A 20000-nucleotide genomic window follows, 5' to 3' on the forward strand; every position below is an offset into this window, starting at 1 on the left:
CTCCGGATCGGTCAACACCATTATCTAGAATACCCACGGAGATGAGAGAGAGAGAGAAAAGGAGAAAGAGAGAGAGAGAGATCGGAATAAGAGGTCATTGAATTGCTTGAGAGAATAACAAAGCGCTTTAGAAGAGAGAGGGGAAATAAATCAGGTTTGGCTTATTTTTATTCCAGCCATTAGCCTCCAAACTCGTACAAAAGTCTGCTATTGTTTCCATGGTTTTAGGGAGAGACTTGTGCAACGAGTTCACACAGAGCTCTCTCTCTCTCTCTGTCCCCCGCAACAACATCACCTTCTCAGGATAACACTTCGCCTTTTTTAATGAGATGAGCCACGGGCGCTCCTTTCCAAAAACACTCTTTTCTTTCTTCTTTTTAAAGTTTTTTTTTTTTGGCTTGGCTTTTTGCCTTGCATTTTAGACAGGACATTGAAGAGAGTGACATGAAGCGAATGGGAGAGAGATATGGGGTGGGATCGGGAATTTGACCCGGGTCGGACTCGGACTCGAACAGACCACCACAACCACCACAGACCACCACAACCACCACAGACCACCACCACAATCACCACCACAGACCACCACAATCACCACCACAGACCACCACAATCACCACCACCACCACAATCACCACTACAGACCACCACCACCACAACCACAGACCACCACAAATACCACAGACCACCACCACCACAATCACCACCACCACCACAATGACCACCACAGACCACCACAATCACCACCACCACCACAATCACCACTACAGACCACCACAACTACCACAGACCACCACCACAATCACCACCACAGACCACAACCACCCCCCATCTCCCCTCCCTTCACCCCTCCTGATGGTGCTGAGCACTGGTGAGTTAGTGCAAGAGTGCCCCCCTCCCGTAACCCTCTCTGTAACTGGAAGCACAGCACGGGTAATTGTGATCAAATTTCAGGGTAAAACTCAAGGTCCGTCTTACAGCAGGTGGAGGGAGGAAGCCGAGCATCTGGGTCTCTCGTGTAAAATGGAAGGCCACTCCAATTCGCTTTGAGTGTCCTCCCCTGGAATTGAGGGGGGGGGATTGTCGATTGACTCACAAGGGTTTCCACAACGTGTATAGCGATAACTAATCTCATCCTCCGTGGTACAGATGACAAGTCTTTGCATTTAAAATGCAGCATTAAAAAGTCAGATCCTGGCGGATTACATCCGCAAATGCGTTATGAGAAGCGTGTTATTGGAAACAGCTGGCTTTACAAGCCTGTGACTCGGAATCGAGGAGAGCTGATGGCAATGACGAGAGAAAGAGAGAGATAGAGAGAGAGAGGAAGAGAGAAAGAGAGTGACACAGACAGAGAGGGGGAGAGAAAGAGAGAGATAGAGAGAGAGAGAATAAATGGCATCCATACAGCAGTGTTTATTTGGCAGCTTTAAACACAGTACTGATAGAGAACTAGTCTCATGTCTACTGCCTGATTTTGATTTTGATGTATGTTATCATGTTATATCTCATCTCTTGTAAACACAGCAGGCTACATTTTCATTGAGGCTCATTACTTTCATAATAGTTGCATTTCTGTTTTCCCCCTTCATTCATTCATTCATTCATTCATTCATTCATTCATTTACCCATTAATTCATTCATCCATCCATTCATCCACCCATCCATCCATCCACCCATCCATCCATCCATCCATTCATTCATTCATTTATTCATTCATCCAATCATCCAATGTGTACCTCCAGCATGATACTGTACAAAAGTGACCAATGCAATATGGCTGCCTGCCCCTCTAAACCACCCCCACCAGCATTGCCACCATCTTCTGCTAACCGTCCATATGCACTTCATCTGCTTCTGTGGGAGAAAATATGCTTCCTTCCGGCCTCCTGATCTCTAATCTGCCGCAGGCTGCAAGTGACACCTGGCTTTAATAATTATTAAACGACAGGAACCCATCGTCTGGAAGAGCGGGCGTTGCATGAGGCGGTGAGTGAGGTTCTCGCTCACTCGCTTGCAGACGTCGGTGGCGGTTGGTGAGCGCTGGCGGGAGTGAGTTTGTGCCGTGCGTGCCTGGCCCAGGCCGCGCCTTGGCGGGAGTGAGTTTGTGCCGTGCGTGCCTGGCCCAGGCCGCGCCAGTCGTTTCTCCCCTCATCCGGATTTGAATTGGAAAAACAGCGGCGCATTTGTCACTGACAGAAATACCACCCCTTCTCTCTACAGCTTTAACTGCGAATCCTCCCTGGTGGTGATTTAGATAAATTGTTTTTCATTAGGAGCCAATAAACAGGCTCTAGATTCCTCGCCAAGCTCCTCTACCCTCCTCCCTCTCTCTTTCACTCTCTCTCTTTCTTTTCCCCCTACTCAGTTTCATTTCATTTTCTTTTTTTTTTTTTTTTTTTTTTTGTTGGCCAAGGTTCTCTGGTTTTTGCCATTTATTACCAGCGCAAAGTGGACGGCTGAGGTCTCTCTACGCGTGTGGCGTCTTGTGAGGGCCTTGTCACTGGTAATTTATGGTTTTAAAGGTGTAATCATTTTCCATTACCGCACATTACGCGACAACATTCATTTAGAGAGGGAAAATGACATTTCACCTGCTGTCCAGGTCTCCGCACGTCCAGTTCTGTTCTGGTAGACACCTGTGTCCACTGAGACATCTGATTCAAGTTCTAACACAGATTCAGGCCAGAGGTCCTTTACACTAGGTGTCAGTGGGTTTCTCTCTTTGTTATGACATTGAGGCAATGAGGTCATTTTCACTGCTCTCCTCTCCTGCCCTGTTCCCTTTCATTGTCTCTCCCTGGCCTTCACCACTGAGAGATCATTTTCTTTCCCAAACACAATGACTGTTAAGGTGAAAGGTGCACAGCATTCTTCTGTCTCGAACAACATCAAATCCCCAGGTTTGATTCCAGAGACGAGAGATTTGAAGCATACAGTACACTATCAACACCTGCTGTAGGAGCGAGCTTTGTCAAGGGGCACAACATCAATTGTTTCTTTCCCCTCGAAATAGGTTATCATTGTCTGCGGTATAGGACTGAGTTCTGTCCAAAGTACACAACTTTAAAATGTGCTCTGATCCAATTACTGGCCGACACCGGCCCGTGTGGTACATGACATATTTTAAGAGTCTTCATGCCCACACTTTGAACTAACTCTGCTCTGGAACAGAGGACCATTGGGAGCCATGAGCCAATTTTTAGCAAACACTACCATGAATGATTTAAAGTGGGGCAGGCTGTGAAGTATAGGCTAACCCACATCGCTTTGGTCTGTGTCAGAGAAAAAAAAAAACAAATTGTTCACCACCTGCCGCCAAGAAAATTACATTTATGTTGGAGAGCAAAGCACATCAATAGGGGGAAAGAAATGCCTGTTTACAATAGAAATGGCATAGCCAGTCAGCACACAGCATCACGCAATGAAGCCGCTCAACAGTTAGCTTCGTGGTTGTTATTGTGCGCATTTTCAATTCCTCTCCACCTGAGATAACAGCTCAGCTGTCTGGATGCACGCGCAGGTCATCTCCAGCAAATCCATTGAGATGTCATTATGTTTGCTAGCACTGAGAGGTGGAGAATAACTCTGCCCTTTCTGTCTGTGTCTGTCTGTCTGTCTACATCGTCTCACACATCCAATGATCTTTTATATATGCACGGTATATATGCATTTATGCTGAACAACAACTTAAATACTTTTGTTTTTCTCCCATTTCTCATGAATTAAAAGATGTGATTTGTTCTGTATACACACAAAAGGCTTATTTCTCTCAAAGGCTTATTTCTTTCCAATTTGGTTCACAAATTCACAAAAAAAGGGCTTATTTCTCTCGAAGGCATATTTCTCTCGAATGTCGTTAACAAAAGATTTGCGTTAGTAAGCACTTCACCTTCACCGGGTGACATATCAAAAGATTCTGATTAGAAAGCATGAATTTTGCAAAAATATCCCTTGAACTGGTCACAATTAGCCTGGGTGCCATTCTGAACTTAGTCCCGCCCCACGGGAAGTTCGGTCTGGCATTGCTCCATTGTGGGGCAAGTATGCTCGCCCTAAATCGGGCGGACCAATCAAATCAGGCTTTACGATGATGGACAGGTGAGCAGCAACAGCCTGGTCTATCACGTCTCTGAGCACGCTTAGATTAGGCTTATGTTTGAAACAAAAACGCTGTGGCTAGAAGGATACATGGACTTTTAAGACCCCATACGGAAAATTCGGTAACACTTTATTTTAATGTGTCGCTGTTACAGTGTACCTACCTAATTAGGTACAGTGGTACAACCTGTGTAACAACATGTACTATCAGGTACTATCATTGTACTTGCATTATGTATTTGTGGGTACCTACATATAGTTGTTACATTGTAATACTGAGTGCTTTTACAAAACTTTGCCAATTTGCCTAAATGTTCATCAGAGGCAAAGAGCTGACCTGAGACCTGCTGGATGGGGTAAATCTGCCCATGATAGATTTGATATACAAACCATTCTTAGCTCCAGTCAAGGCCTCATTGTCTTCAGTGTACATGTAACAGCTGTGCTGCTACAACCTTGTTACTCTTTGATACAGTGGAATAAACCTATTAAGTGTAATAAACCTATTAAGTTAATTGCTTACATGTGACATGTATGTTGTGTCTTCGACGTCTACTAAGTCACATGTACTGTGTGGTGTAACAGCAGACACGTTTCAGCACATCAATTACAGGATGCATGACATCATTGACAGGATGTATATAATATGTACATGTAACTACTTAACTGGTACACTTTATTTTAATGGGTTTATTCCACTGTATCAAAAGAGTAATCAATGTGTACCAACACAGTTGATACATGTACTACAGTATGTAGGGTAATGGCAGACATGTTCCAAGACACCAATGACACAACATACATGTAATATGTAATTGTAAGTACTTAACTGGTACACTTCATTTTAATGGGTTTATGCCACTGTATCAAAGAGCAATAAGTGTGTACCAACACAGCTGATATATGTACTATGTAGTGAATTAGTAGACCTGTTCCAAGACATCGAAGACACAACATACATGTCACATGTAAGCAATTAACTTAATAGGTTTATTACACTTAATAGGTTTATTCCACTGTATCAAAGAGTAACAAGGTTGTAGCAGCACAGCTGTTACATGTACACTGAAGACAATGAGGCCTTGACTGGAGCTAAGAATGGTTTGTATATCAAATCTATCATGGGCAGATTTACCCCATCCAGCAGGTCTCAGGGTCAGCTCTTGCCTCTGATGAACATTTAGGCAAATTGGCAAAGTTTTGTAAAAGCACTCAGTATTACAATGTAACAACTATATGTAGGTACCCACAAATACATAATAAAAGTACAATGATAGTACCTGATAGTACATGTTGTTACACAGGTTGTACCACTGTACCTAATTAGGTAGGTACACTGTAACAGCGACACATTAAAATAAAGTGTTACCGAAAATTCATATTATTTAATGAGGTTTTATCACTGAAAACGATTATTTCTGAAAACTTTGGCCAAAGTTGAGATGTGGGAAAACTGGTGGTTTCACTTTCATCAAGGGAAAACAGCGCTGTTGCATTGCGACATGTTGTTCCCTCGCTCGTTTGAAATCTCTGATTGACCACCTGTTTGAGGGATTTGCGACAGCCTTTCCCAGCTGTTTAACATGTTTGTAGCATATCAGTGTTCAACAGAATTATTTTTAAAAACGGAGGGGATATAGGAACAGAAGGATGGTTTGTGTGTTTTCTTCCTACACCTCACGGAAAGCTATTTTGTTGCTCTGATTGGTTAGTTCTATCCAATTGAGTGCAGAGGCATTCCCCCCCTGTATCGGTTGAAACACGCCCCATAATTACGTCCCAATGGAGCAGTATCAGACTCATATTCTGACTAGAATTTGAGTATGACAACGTCAGGCTAGGTCACAATAAAAAGCCCTTGTAAAATGTGCAGATTTATCACAACTCAATGCCACTGATACTGTATCACAAGTTTTGAGGGGGCGTGCGATTGCCATGCTGACTGAATATCTGAATGGATATTCACCAGAGTTTGTCTGTGAACAAAAATGCCCACTGTTATCATTTTGATCAATCAATTTGTAAACAGATAAACCGTATTTATGCATAGAAGAAATCTTACATCTTATTTCATCATTTACAGTATATTTCTGTTTAGACATAAACATATACATATATACAAGCATCATGACTGACCTCATCTGTGACCTTTACCTAACCCTTTAGAGATAGAGAGAGAGAGACAGAGAGAGAGAGAGAGAGAGGGAGAGAGAGAGAGAGCGAGAGAGCAAGTGAGGCCAAGAAGACAAATTAAGTTTTCCTCTAGCGTTGCGCCTGTGACACTTGTGAACAAATGTGTCCTCTCCCAACAAAAAGCAGTGAGTGGATGCTTAGGGAGAAATCGATCGGGGTGGGTGCTGGAGAGGAGAAAGGAGCCCGAGGGCGTCGAGTGTGAGATTGTGTGAGTGTGTGTGTGTGTGTGTGTGTGTGTGTGTGTGTGGATGCTGGGTGCAGGTGGGGTTGAGGGATAACCCTGGGTCCTAATCAGCATCAGGCACATGGTGGGAGGAGTGTGTGTGAGAGTGTGAGTGTATGTGTGTGTGTGTGTGTGTGTGTGTGTGGGGGGGGTAGTTAGGGAGCATTAATCTGTATTCAGCATACAGGAGGAAGAAGAGGCGGGAGGGGGGAAGGTTTTCTGTGAGAATTTGTGAGAACCACCCTAAACGCCCACCACCACCATCACCACCACCCACTCTCCCTTCCATTCCCCTGGTGAAGCTATCAAGCATGGCATAAACAATAGGAGGGCGATGGCTCCAACAGCAAATTAATCATGTCTGGATCAATTGCACCCTATCAGTAGCCAAGCGCTGCGGATAAGATACAAATAGCCTCCATCCCTCCCTCCCTCCCTCCCTCTATCCCTCCATCCCTCCCTCCCTCTGTCCCTCTCTATCTCAGCTGTTTGCTGGTGCAGAGAAGTCCTGCATTCACGTGCGAGCATCAGAGAGGATTGTGGGATTTGTTGGTGGGTGGGTGGGGGTTCGGCGATATTGGGATTTGCGTCAGGCGTCTCGTTAGGAATGCCAGGAGAGAAATGTCACAGCGATCATTCAAACCTGAGGCTGCCGCTGAGCTAAAGGTTAGCCACAGCCCCCCCTGGTCAAAGAGGTGCCTCCGCAAATACAAACCCATCTATCTTCATCCATCTCCTGATGTTTGTGCTTCAAGGGACATACACACACACACACACACACACACACACACACACACACACACACCGTCCATATCCTGAAGCATTGATTAAGCCAATTTTTGACTTCAAGTGCCAGTCCTTACTTTCGGTCAATGACATGCATTGGGGGATGATTCACCATAATTTTGAGTGTGTGTGTGTGTGTGTGTGTGTGTGTGTGTGTGAGGGGGGAGGGGGGTCATGCAAGAGGCACCACAACTGGCTATCAAGATAAAAAAAACAGCACATATAAAAAAACAACAAGAGGAGGATAAAAAAAAACATGCTCCGCACAACGCGACTCATCCCTCTGTTACGAGAGCGAATTGCACTAACGAGATAACGTTAAAGGCTACCGAGGTCAAATGTTGTTGAGGTCCACTGGCAAAAAAGTGCTGGCATGGCACGACCTTAAGACTCCGAAGCGAGGCCAGGACAAACACAACAAAGTGGCCTGGCATTGTTGATAGACAAGCTCAGTGCCGTTCGTACAAAAAGAGAGCTCACAAATCCCTCTTCGAGGCAGGAGGGAGAGTGATTTACAAGGGGAGCGAGTTCACAGAGAGAGTGCTTTTAAATGAGCTCCGTTTTACTTCACAGGGAAGCGTGGTTGGGTGAAGCTACCTCTGGACCTTACTTCACCTTTAAAAGTGATATAACAAGTCTTGAAACGAGATAAGACACCTTTCAAATCAGAAGTGTTTCAGAGGGCCAAGCCATTATATAATCACCACCTGCACTCAAAATCTGTAACAACAAAACACAAAGTCTCCTCAAGATGAATTTAAATGCATACCATCTACAGAGACAGGGTACTTCTACTACTGTATGTTTCAGAGCAACAGGCCCCATGACACGCAGAGAGAGCGGTACAGACGCTCCTCGTTTAAAATGAGCTAGAGATCAACGCTCAAAGAACCGATGACACAGCAAAACGAGTGAGTAGAAAAAGAAGAAGAGAAATAAGAAGAACACTCCTCTTGTGTGTGTGATCCTCAGCAACCTAAAGACACAAAAGGGCTTGAACAACCTTTCTGATAGATAGCGAGTGCGTTGGCTTTTCTTTTCACTCTGCTGGGGCTCCAGCATTCAGCATGGCTCCAGGGCCTGGGGGTATTGTGAGAACCGGAGGAAGGCGAAGGAGGGGACGCGGCATTATCTGCCCCGGAACGTCGTCGGGCTCGCTGCCAGGGCTACTGAGCTACTGTCTCCGGCCGGTCTCATTAACCTCCGGGAAGCTCTGGCGGATTACAAACACCTTTGAACGCCGGAGAGACACAGGCTTTCATTTTGCCGTCAACTCTGCACAGGAGAATCAGCCCACCTACTACTAACCTCTGAATGCAATTCATCTGAGAACCGTTTTTCATCCTCTTTTCTCTCTCTCTCTCTCTCTCTCTCTCTCTCACTTTCTTTTTCTCTTTCTAACTTCCTCTTTGCACCTTTTGATAATGACAGGTGTGCAAAGCAACAATGCATTGTGCAGCTGAGTCTCACCTTCCTCTTGTTGGTCGGGCACACGTACAGGTAGCTGAGAACAGTCTTCACTCCGACTTTGTCGTTCAGTTTCTCATAAGTTGTCCCGTAATCCGTCGACCTGTAAAACAAGAAACGCACATCAAAGATGCTGTTAAAAAATGAATCGCACTGCGCACAGACTCGCAGCAGTCTCTGTTTGATTCCATCTCCGTGTTGGTACTGATGGTATTTTTTTTTTTTTTAATCTTCCTTTAAGAAAAAGGTGGGTGCCCTTGACAGAGACATTCGTACTTTTCTTGCTTGCCTGCTTGCCTCCAAAACAGAATGACCCGTGTCAGACATCAATCTCAAAGGCTTTTGGTGGAAGAGATGGACAGCAGGCACACTTGGCATCAGAATGGGTATGGGGGTGAACATATGCCAACAGCACTGCAGTGCCACGTCGGCTTAGCACGGTATGCCAGCGTGCCATACTGACAGGTCCTAGGGGGCATAAACAAATGCTTATAGATCCTGATTGTCCGCTGATTGGCCTTTAATGGCTGGTGATATTTACAGTGTGCTTATGAGTAAACAAATTCTGCCAAGCAAACATAAACCGCTTTGCCTTTGTCACGGCACGCAAGAGGAGAGGAGAGGATGTGTTTGGTGCGAGCAATTTGAGAGAGAAGTGTATAGTACTCGTTTCCATGAGGAGCATTCGCTCCTCGCTTCGACTCACAGCGTCTGGTAGAGTTTGACTAATGAAGCTTTTCACTTTCAACTCAGGGATAGAAATTTCTCTCTCTCTCTCTCTCTCTCTCTCTCTCTCATTCTCGTTGTGTTTGTGCAAACGCTCCCCTGACAGTGCCAGATCCAGGCCCCTTGCACCTCCTCTGCTCTGTGCGGCCCTATTAGGATCTGTACTCCTTTCCCCTGCACTACCAGTTGCTTCTCTTGGCAGCTTGCCTACGCGCTGCAACCCATGCAATTTCCAGTGTCAGGCAATGCTCTCGTGTGAAGGAGTTGTGCACGGTGTTTGCAACCACACAACCCAATAGACACCAACACGTTCCTCTTCAAGTGTGTAGACAAGCATAACATGGGGGTGCTCAATATCTACTGTTGTTTATGTTACAGAGTCTGAGCAGAGGGAGGTTAACCAATCACTATGAGGAGTCCGTGGAAATACACCAATCGAGTGCACCGAGAGGGAACGGCTGTAAATGAATAATGTATTCAATTCCCGATGAATACTTTGAAAATAAAATCTGGCTTGTGAAAGAGAGTGAGAGAGTGGGAGGGGGGTGAGGTGTGGGTGTGGGGGGATGCTCTCCAAACCCGACTGTTAATAATTTAGCGGCGGGAAATGAGCTGTTAGTCGGCCTAATCCCTCAAGAGCCTCATATTTATCCATCACTCACGTTAAAACATCAAATCAGTCGCCCAGGGGGGGAAGGGAGTTGCAATCACAGGAGCGTCCCAGCACTCTCTAGGGTCTGTGGACGTGTGTGTGTGTGTGTGTTTGTGTTACCAAACAGCAAGAGAAGTGATGTGAGTTAGTGTGTACATCTAGCTGTGTGTGCGTGTGTCTGTGTGTGCATGTTAGTGTGTGTGTGTGCGTACACTCTCTCATGCCAGCTACAGCCGTAATAGATTCATGGGTGGGGGGGAATGACGCATTCATCTTTCTCCAGCCCACTCTATCTCTATGTCTCTCTTACTCTCTCTCTCTCTTACTCTCTCTTTCTCTCTCTCGTTTGTCATGCCGATGAGATGGCCGCAATGTTACCAAGTACAATGGCTGGGAAAAGTCGCCCCCCTTTCAACAGGATATTAAAAGCCAGACACCCTGGGGGGAGGGTTAGGTACGGAGTGGGGCTACCTATTCACTCTTAGCACACACGAAGCATAAATCTGTCCGAGCCCTATGTGGTTACATTATCGTCATATCTTTTGGCTAAGTGGGCTCCCTAGAATACACAAGATGGATCCGTTCACCGTGGCTAACAGTTCCATGCAGTGATGTGGATAAAGTAATTGCGGTAGCCTCCATTGCTCAGACTTGACTTAATTGTCAGGGGTTCGGCGGGAATGAATAGCATTAAATATTAATTGCGGTCTTGGGGGACCGGAGAGAGGGTGGTTGCAAATTAGCATGCCGATTATTACGTTTTTATTTGCCGCCTGCTTTGGTGGTTAATTTAGGTCCTTCCTTGTTTTTTCGTGGGGCGATGAGGGAGCACGTGTTACCGCTCTCTAAAGGTTGTTTTGAAGACTACTGTGCCCACTGAGAGTATCACCTCGAGAGACTCTTATTTTGGCATTATTTTACAACAACAAAAGCACATCTGTTTGTGTGCTTCAAAGTAGAGAAAGGGACCAGAGATAAACCAATAAACAACAAGTTGACAACAAATTGAAAAAACAACATTTTCCTTTTTGAAACATTTCAACAAATTGAAAAAAAAAAGAAAAGAAATGGGAAGGGAAAAAAAGAGTTTTTTTGGCCAGAGATTTCAACGTTGCTTGTGAAGGCGGTCACTGTGTGGTCACTGCTTATTGGTCAGCCGGTGTTTGTTCTGCTCGGTGACTCCCTCTTCCAAATGTTTGTTCAGTTGTGAAATGCTGACTCAAGCTTCAAATGATGTTATGTTGGAGCCAGTAGATGTAAGGGCACCAGTTTCATTTGTGAATCCAGCATAACTGGTCTGTCATAATAACGTGTTGACACGCGTTGAGGTCCTTCAATGCCAGTAAAATGGACAACTCATCACATCTCTACCCATGCATATAGCATTAGGCTATATTATGTGTGTCTGCATTACATTACAAATCCAGTTAACATAAGGTCTTCATGGGAGTGCCAACATTTCTCGATCTATAGTAAACTATTGGTTACACTTTACTTGACAGTATCGACATAAGAGTGACATCACACTGTCATGAATGTGTCATAAACAAGTCATAAACGCTCATGTTATTAAGTGACATTCGGTTTTTGTCATAGCAAGTTAGGGTTAGGATTAGATTTAGGGTTAGGGTTAGGGTTAGATTTAAGGTTAGGGTTAGGATTGGGATTAGGGTTAGGGTTCATGTGTTATGACAGTGTCATATGTTCATGACAGTGTCATGTCACTCTTATGTCGATATTGTCAAGTAAAGTGTTACCAAACTATTTCACTGATACTTTAATTAAAAGTAGCTTACAGTTCAAATAAGATTTATTTTTGACTAGGTAGGTTGTGTTGTCTAGCACTGGTTGGTGCTGTTAGCATCTTACTGTGCAGGAACTGCCAAAATATTGTTTATCTATCAGTAGTGTTTGTGTTCTCCTACAAAAACTAAATGTATGATACTAAAACAGAAATGTGTGTTATATACACACACTACAGGTACATTACTGTGTATAGCTACAACAGGTACACAAAAGACAGTGTGGTGGTCAGGGATGGGTTTCGGCTTTCTGTAGCACTAGGGAACAACTAAAAAAATAAATAGAAAAGAACAAAAAAACTGTGGACTTGCTTGGCTGGAAGCAATGATTTCTTATGTTCCCCAAAGGAACATAAAGCCTGGCAGGTTTCATTAAAAAATGTAAAAACACTTGAAAAGCTTGGAGCACCTCAATAAACACAAACAATATCACCAAACACCCCCTACATGTTTAACGTTTCTCACTTTTGTGATTCCATGACCCCCCCCCTTAATCTTCCAAAGTCAGAATATGTGCAATATATCCAATCAAGGCATTTTTGCTCTTTAAGATGCACCAGTATGGCACAGAACAGTTCTTGCACCTCCATGAGAAAATCTGTGTTATTTTATTTATTTATTTTTTTTTTGGAGAGGGGGCAGCGGTACTTATGTGCAAGGTTGTCTTGCCATTCCACTAAATCGATTTCAAAAAATGTTTGGGATGGCAGTGGGTGGCATGAAAGAAGCTGAAAAAAAATATGTGCACATTGCTACAGAACATTAAATGGATAAAAAAGGGGCAAAAATGAGAACAAAACAACACAATACACACACAAACAAACACACACACACACACACACACACACATAACGCAGTGGCCAGGAATCACATTAGGGAGTGTTATGAGGCTATGCCAGATGGCCGCCAGTAAAGCATAACATCGTACAACTGTGTTCAGTGGGCTTTGACAAACACACACACACAAACACACAAACTCTACAAACAAACACACACACACACACACACACACAGTACATCAAATGAATAAAAAAGTGGGCAAAAAGAGAACAAAACAAAACAAAACACACACACACACACACACACACTAGGGCTGGTGGTAAACGATTATTTATTAAACGATTAATCGGGTGATTATTTTATCAATTAGTCGACTAATCTAACAACTAATTGGATGATTAATCTAACGATTATTTTTCTGTAGCTCGATTAATGAAAACCATAATGTATGTCAAATAAATACCAACAAATTCCTAATAATACAGTATACTTTATTAAACAACAGTAAAAAATCTGCTTTACACAAAATAAAATAAATACAATTATTTTACTGTTATACAAAATGAAAGGCCAGCCTGTTAACTCTTTTACAGTACCAATATAACCCTCTTGTTCAAAAAAATAAAAAAATCAATGGTGGATACAGAAGTTGGATGATGGGCCTGAGTTAAGGTCATGTTCTTCAACAGGCCAATATATTAACTATATATGATGACTGCCACATCAATACAACTCACAAACACAACACAAATTAAGGGTAACAAATATATGGTGCCTATGGCAAGCACCGAAATTGTTGTACTTACAGTGTAAGCTTAGGTATTAGTTTTTACTCCAAATCCTGTCAGCAGTAAAGTATCGGAACGTCACCTTTCACCGCCCGTCCCCTATTTCCGCCCTATTATGTGTATGTGTCACTTAAAGGGACACCAGGCAACGTTTTCGTGTTAATTAATCATCTTCGTAAGTCGGTATATGGTTAAATGACTCATTACAGGGCGAATGAAGACTTTCTCGCCCGCCCCTACTGCCTGTAGGAAGAATATCCCACTTGCAAGTTCGGTGTATCCTACCCACTGACCTTCAGTCTCACAAAGTCTCAGACATCGCGAGAAGCAGGATCAGTTTACATCCTGCATCCCCAGCACAGAGGCAGGCTAACGAAACGCTAGCGATTGTTGCAAACGCGTGTATAATGGCAGAGCCGGCGAAGAAGCAGCGAAAACCCTTGATGGAAGATGCAAAGAAAAGGAAAAGAGCTTCAGACTGAGCGAGGGCTCGCACACGTATCGACACGTACAGATGGTAGGGGGAGCTTCGTAGAGAAAAAGCATCAGGCTTGCCTGGTATCTCTTTAATATTCATTTCTATACAACCAAGACGGCGGATTCCTAAAGAAACTCAAGCACCCACACCATAAGTGTATCTAAATTAGCTATGTACCAAAAATGACATTTTACCGTGACTCAAAGAGTCACACGTTGCTGTTGTGCTGGTGTGGTATGCCAACTTAATTTGGCAACGAGCGCAAATAACGACACCTTTACCTTTGGGACTAAATTTGAAGTATTCCCATACCTTCGATGATGTAGGGCGAGCTGTTTTTTAAGGACTTTGTTGGGAATTCTGTGAGGAGGTTGCTGTTTTGTTCTCCATTCTGCAATGTTTTGGTCTCCCACGTGTGTGTGGTGAGTTGTGGCAAAGCGGCGACGCAAAAATATGACGTTGAGGTAATTTTGACATTGACGTCATCGACGCGTCGCTACAGGCCTAACACACACACACACACACACAAACACACACATACACAAACACACATACACACACACACATACACATACACACACACACACACACACACACAAACCTAACATCTATCCACCAGTGTCCCTGGCCAGCTCAAAAAGCTCCTCCAGAAAGGGAGCCAAAGCTGACGCTATTTAGAAGTCTGCCCCTGCATTGTTCCCATGGCTCCCGAGCGCCAAGCTGCTGAGCTGTCCATTTCTACACACAGACTTACACACACCCCGAGGTCTGTGTGTGTGTGTGTGTGTGTGTGTGGAGCTGACCAGAAGCTGGCTTCTGACCAACAGATCTGCCAGTGTGTGTTTGCACAGATAAAAACGCCACCCAAAAGACGAGATGAGAGATGCGCACGGAGACCGAGGGAGAGGAGTGTGTGAACAGAGAGTGACTGAAAGAGTAGAAACACAAAGACCAAATGAGAGATGAGAGAGAGAGAGAGAGAGGGAGAGAGAGAGAGAGAGAGAGAGAGTAAAAGGAGGAAAGAAACCAGACCCAAGAACATTCACTGACACTCTCCCCTGATATTTTGCCATTATCTCTTTTCTGGGATTATTTGCAACGACTCAAGGACAGCTGGCACCTTAACTCCTACTAAAGAGGGACAACAAAAAGGACCACTTTAACTAGATATTCACCACACACAGAGAAACAGGGTAGAACGAGAGAAGAAGGGACAGACAGAGGTAGAGAGAGAGAGAGAAAGAAAGAAAGAAAGAGAGAGATAGAAATAGATATAGAGAGAGAGGTAGAAAGAGATAGAGAGAAAGAGAGAGATAGAGAGAGGTAGAGATAGACAACCAACCAACAACATACACATCCATTACAAAAGGCCTGAGGCCAGCAGAGGCCCAGCGGCTCCAGCAGGCTCTGCGGGTGAGGGGAACACTGAGGCGGAGGCAGTCCAGAGCTCCGGCAAAGGGGCTCGCTGGACACGGCTAATGGCGGCGTCCCCCGCGGTGTGATGTATACACGCCACAGCCTCCTCTCTGATTGATTGGGGCCAGAGGGAGAAGGAGTTTGGCGTAGACGGCAGGATAGCAGGGGGGTTGAGCCCTCGCATGCATGTACCATCAACTGAAGACTGTGAATGGGAAACATTTTTTTTTTTTTTTTTTTAAACATTCCACTATGAGAGTTAGAAACCATTATACTGTAACTATAAGATGTGTGGCCAAAATCAGTAAAAGCACAAAAGGGCCTGCATATGCTCAAAAATGTCACAGATAACTATGAACCACAACCATAACCATTACTGCGACAGTCATAGATAATTGAAAACCAGTGCTGGATTATAGATGCATGGGCCAGTAACTACATCTACTCTTGGTGCAAAGAGACATCTTAGTCATTTGTTTTTCTGTTCAGGTAATAATGTACAATGTGAGGTGGAGAAAATAAGAGCCCGGGAATGTTCCTAGATGAAGAAGAACAGACACTTATTAGAATGCCTCATTAACTGAAGCCAAAGACTTTGGTACGGTAATCACTAAGACTTGTTAACATAAGCCTGAATGTCAACCCATCTTGCTCTTTAATAGCACAACTAAAAGCAGTTTTCATCTAAATGCATTTTTGATGTGGTTAGTGTGCTCATGTCTCAGAGAATATTTCACATAATTGGGCCAATGAAGTAGAACATCTTTGGAGAGCACCAATAAAGCCCTTTAAGTGACTTTGATCGCTTAATTCTTGGACAGAATCTTCCCCTTGGCTGCAGCTTAGAATGTACGCAATGTAGATACCAGGTTTCCATGGTTACCATACCAAGTGTTTTCAATTTTAATGGCTTTCAAGTTTTTAACCTTAAAGCCTGTGTTGCAGGTTAACCACCACTGTTGATTAATGGGTACATAAAGCACTCAATATATGTATATCATTTTTAAAAATGTCTCCAAATGGTGTTAAATGCAGTTTTTGTTGTTTTTAGCATTAGCGGGTTTTTTTACGCAATTCGGTGATGACGTCACTTTGGGGACTACATGATCTGCACTTCATTCATTTCAATGCATTTCAATGGACATCGCGGTTACACTTTCAACATAAAGTTTGTATATTTACACTTCGAATTTCGTTACAGCATTTATACCAATGGTAATAACGGTGCCTGATATCAATTTAGTATTTTTTCTGAATTTCGGGAGGTCTCGTTTTGGAGGGTATGTTTTACATTCATTCCTATGGGAAACGGTTCGCGGTTACACTTTCAACATAAAGTTTGTATATTTACACGCCGAATTTCGTTACAGCATTTATATGACAACGACCCTATGGTCTAACAAAGATAACAATGTCTTCCGATTTTAGTTTAATGCAATTTTCTGAATTTGAGAGGCCTCGTTATGAGGCTACATAATGCACATATTCAGTTCAATGCATTATGCTTATAACGTTACGACACTTTTTTTGTTACTGTCAGTGAACAGCACCGAATGAAAGTCAACATTTTCTTTATATCTAGTGATAGTGATCGTAATCGTTAGTTCAGATAAGTAGGCTACCGGGCAAACTTAGTCAGAAGATCAGAATATGAAGCATCATGATAGCTAGCTGGGCTAACTTTTTAGTCCCACTTGTGAGCCACCCCAGTTATTAGCTTTTAGCCGCCGCCGATTAGGCTGGTCGTGTCTTCAGCATGAATATTTTCGATAACTACTGCTCATTATTGATTGCCATTGACATCGTCAGGGTACGGCTTACCAAAGAGGGAGATAATATGGGCAAGTCGCAGTTTTGCAGGTGCTTGTGTGGGCTGTGCCGTCCCGATGGAAACTGTGGTGGAGAGCTGCAGTAACTAGGGAAGCGAGTGCATTTTGGCCGCTGGTCGAGGAGCTCCCCCGTGACCAGCATATGACATGATCTATCTAGCTATCTATCTACCTGTCTATATACATATCTAGGCTATCTATAGCCTATCTATTTATCTATAATCTGCGCTATCTACTGCTGAACAATCCCTTACTCGTCTCTCTTTACTCCTCTCTCGTTACTCTCAAGGGTCTCAAGGTGGGCTTTGGTCTGTAGTCTCCCCAAGGTGACGTAATGCAATGCATTGTGGGGGAAAGGAGAAACTTCAAACGCTGTGAAATAGTACCTGCTTTTTCGTATTATTTTCCGTTTTGTGATACCCAACAACATCAAAAACAATGGATAACAGTTTAAATGTTTATTACCAACAAGCAAATTGTGCAAATTCGTTGGAAAATGAACCCTGCAACACGGCCTTTAATATAACATCACCAAAGTCATTTTGTATGGTAAACTAATGTGTAGAAGGGAGACTGGCACATCTTCCGTAATTATAAACTACCTGTCTATGGAGAACCAGTCTTACAACTTTGCTCTTCCCCAACCCAGAAAAACACAAATTGCTTCATGGTGATTGCAATTGCCTACTATTTGTATACAGCTGTGCAATATTACCTTGTCAGTCGACATGGCTTTACGGAGATTATCTTTGCTGGTTCCTTTGTAAACAAATTCACATGTAACGTGTCCAGGGGGAAGGGTGCAAGCTGTGAGTTGTATTTATGACAGTTGTGTAAAACACAAATACTCACAACTGTAGGGGGAGCCCAGAAGCAAAAAAATAAACTGCATTGGAAAAAAACTGAATTGGATGCCGTTCAGTAAAACATACAATGTCCATACTATAATGTTGGAAGATAGATAGATAGATAGATAGATAGATAGATAGATAGATAGATAGATAGATAGATAGATAGATAGATAGATAGATAGATAGATAGATAGATAGATAGATAGATAGATAGATACTTTATTGATCCCCAAAGGAAAATTCAAGGTCTCAGTATAAAGACATCACACACAACATGCACATGCAAAACCCTAGCCTGTGAACAGTGTAGCAGTAAAAACATTAAGCCAGTGGACAGTCAGTACACAAACATGGAAAAAGGTAGAGAGGCAGACAGACTATGCAGAGAAGTCTATCTCTCCTCTTCCCTTTAGTGAAGCAGTTCAACAGTTCAATGGCCCTGGGGACAAATGACTTCCTCAGTCTGTCAGTTGTGCATGACAGTAAGCAAAGTCTCCAGCTGATCAAGCTCTTCTGCTTTGTAATAGTGCTATGGAGTGGATTACAGTCATTGTCCAAGATGTTGATCAGTTTGTTCAGGGTCCTTTTATCTGATATTGAAGTGATGCACTCCAGTTCAGCTCCCACGACAGAGCCAGCTTTCCTTACCAGCCTGTCTAGTCGCCCAGCATTCTTCTTCTTTGTGCTTCCTCCCCAGCATACCACAGCATAGAAGAGGACGCTGGCAACAACAGACTGGTAAAACATCCTGAGGAGCTTGCTGCAGACATTGAAGGACCGCAGCCTCCTCAGCAGGTACAGCCTGCGCTGCCCTTTCTTGTAGAGTGCTTCAGTATTGGCTGACCAGTCCAGTTTATTGTCCAGGTGTAAACCCAGATCCTTGTAGGTGTTCACCACCTCCACATTGACCCCATCAATGGTGACTGGTAGCAGAGCGGGCTTAGACCTGTGGAAATCCACCACCATCTCCTTGGTCTTTGAAGTGTTGAGTTGAAGATGATTGAGTTTGCACCACTGCACAAAGTCCTCCACCAGGCTCCTGTACGCCTCCTCTTGCTCGTCCCTGATACACCCCACAATTGACCTGTCGCTAAGCCCCGCCCCCCATTGCTACCGTGTGAAAACTCAGACAAACAAACCAGACTTGATTAGAAATACATTGTGGACAATGACAGCTGACAGTATATGAAAGCAGGCTTTGAGGACGTTTTGGTCGATAAATGGATTTACTTTCCTCCAGAAGCTATCAAAAGGGACTTAATTATGCTATGGAGGGGTGTATTCAAAACTTTAGAATACATACAAGGTGACAAGCAGTTGTGGTGAGTAGCCGTGCAAATCCCACTGACGTTAATGCTAGCTAGCTAGCTAGTGGAAGATTGATGCTAAGATATGTTAGGTTACGTTAATATTTGATGTAGTAAGAATATAGTAGTTGGTTAATGAGCATTTTCATATTGGGATTTAACAGGGAACCTGTGCCCACGTTGTTGGCTTAGTTGCCTACATTACGTCGAGCTGTTGCAAACGCGAGAGAAGTCCTGTAGGCTACTTTTGATGAAAATATACCCCGTTTTCTAGCCTCTCGGGGTACCGGCTATCAGTATTACACGTCCCCAATGCAAAACGTTTGACCATGGTTATCCGTCGGAGTTTTTTGAGTTAATAAACTCCATAAATAACCATTAATTTGTCATTTTATGCCTGCCCCATTGTTTCCTATGGAGTTGTCCGAGCTGATGTCCGAGTCCCGTTGAGGCTGGACTGTCATTGGCTCATCAGCGTTCTAAGGGTGGCGCTTAGCGACAGGTCAATTGCAGTATCGTCCGAAAACTTCTGCATGTGGCATGACTCAGTATTGTAGCAGAAGTCAGATGTGTACAGGGTGAACAGGACTGGAGAGAGCACAGT

The 20000-nt window shown here is 43.6% G+C and overlaps 1 protein-coding gene across 2 annotated transcripts in view; it reads right to left on the reverse strand.

Annotated features, from left to right (window-relative positions):
• sorcs3 (sortilin related VPS10 domain containing receptor 3) overlaps positions 1 to 20000 on the reverse strand; it is a 201916-nt gene that overhangs the window by 88966 nt on the left and 92950 nt on the right. For both annotated transcript variants that reach the window (XM_048248497.1, XM_048248496.1), the window contains exons 3-4: positions 8771 to 8870; positions 1 to 24 (exon numbers count right to left, since the gene is read on the reverse strand). The exon at positions 1 to 24 is cut by the window's left edge and continues 135 nt beyond it. In XM_048248497.1, coding sequence (XP_048104454.1) covers positions 1 to 24; positions 8771 to 8870 — 124 coding nt within the window. The remainder of the gene's footprint in view (positions 25 to 8770; positions 8871 to 20000) is intronic.

The sequence above is a fragment of the Alosa alosa genome, chromosome 7 (assembly GCF_017589495.1).
Source record: "Alosa alosa isolate M-15738 ecotype Scorff River chromosome 7, AALO_Geno_1.1, whole genome shotgun sequence".
NCBI lineage: Eukaryota > Metazoa > Chordata > Actinopteri > Clupeiformes > Clupeidae > Alosa > Alosa alosa.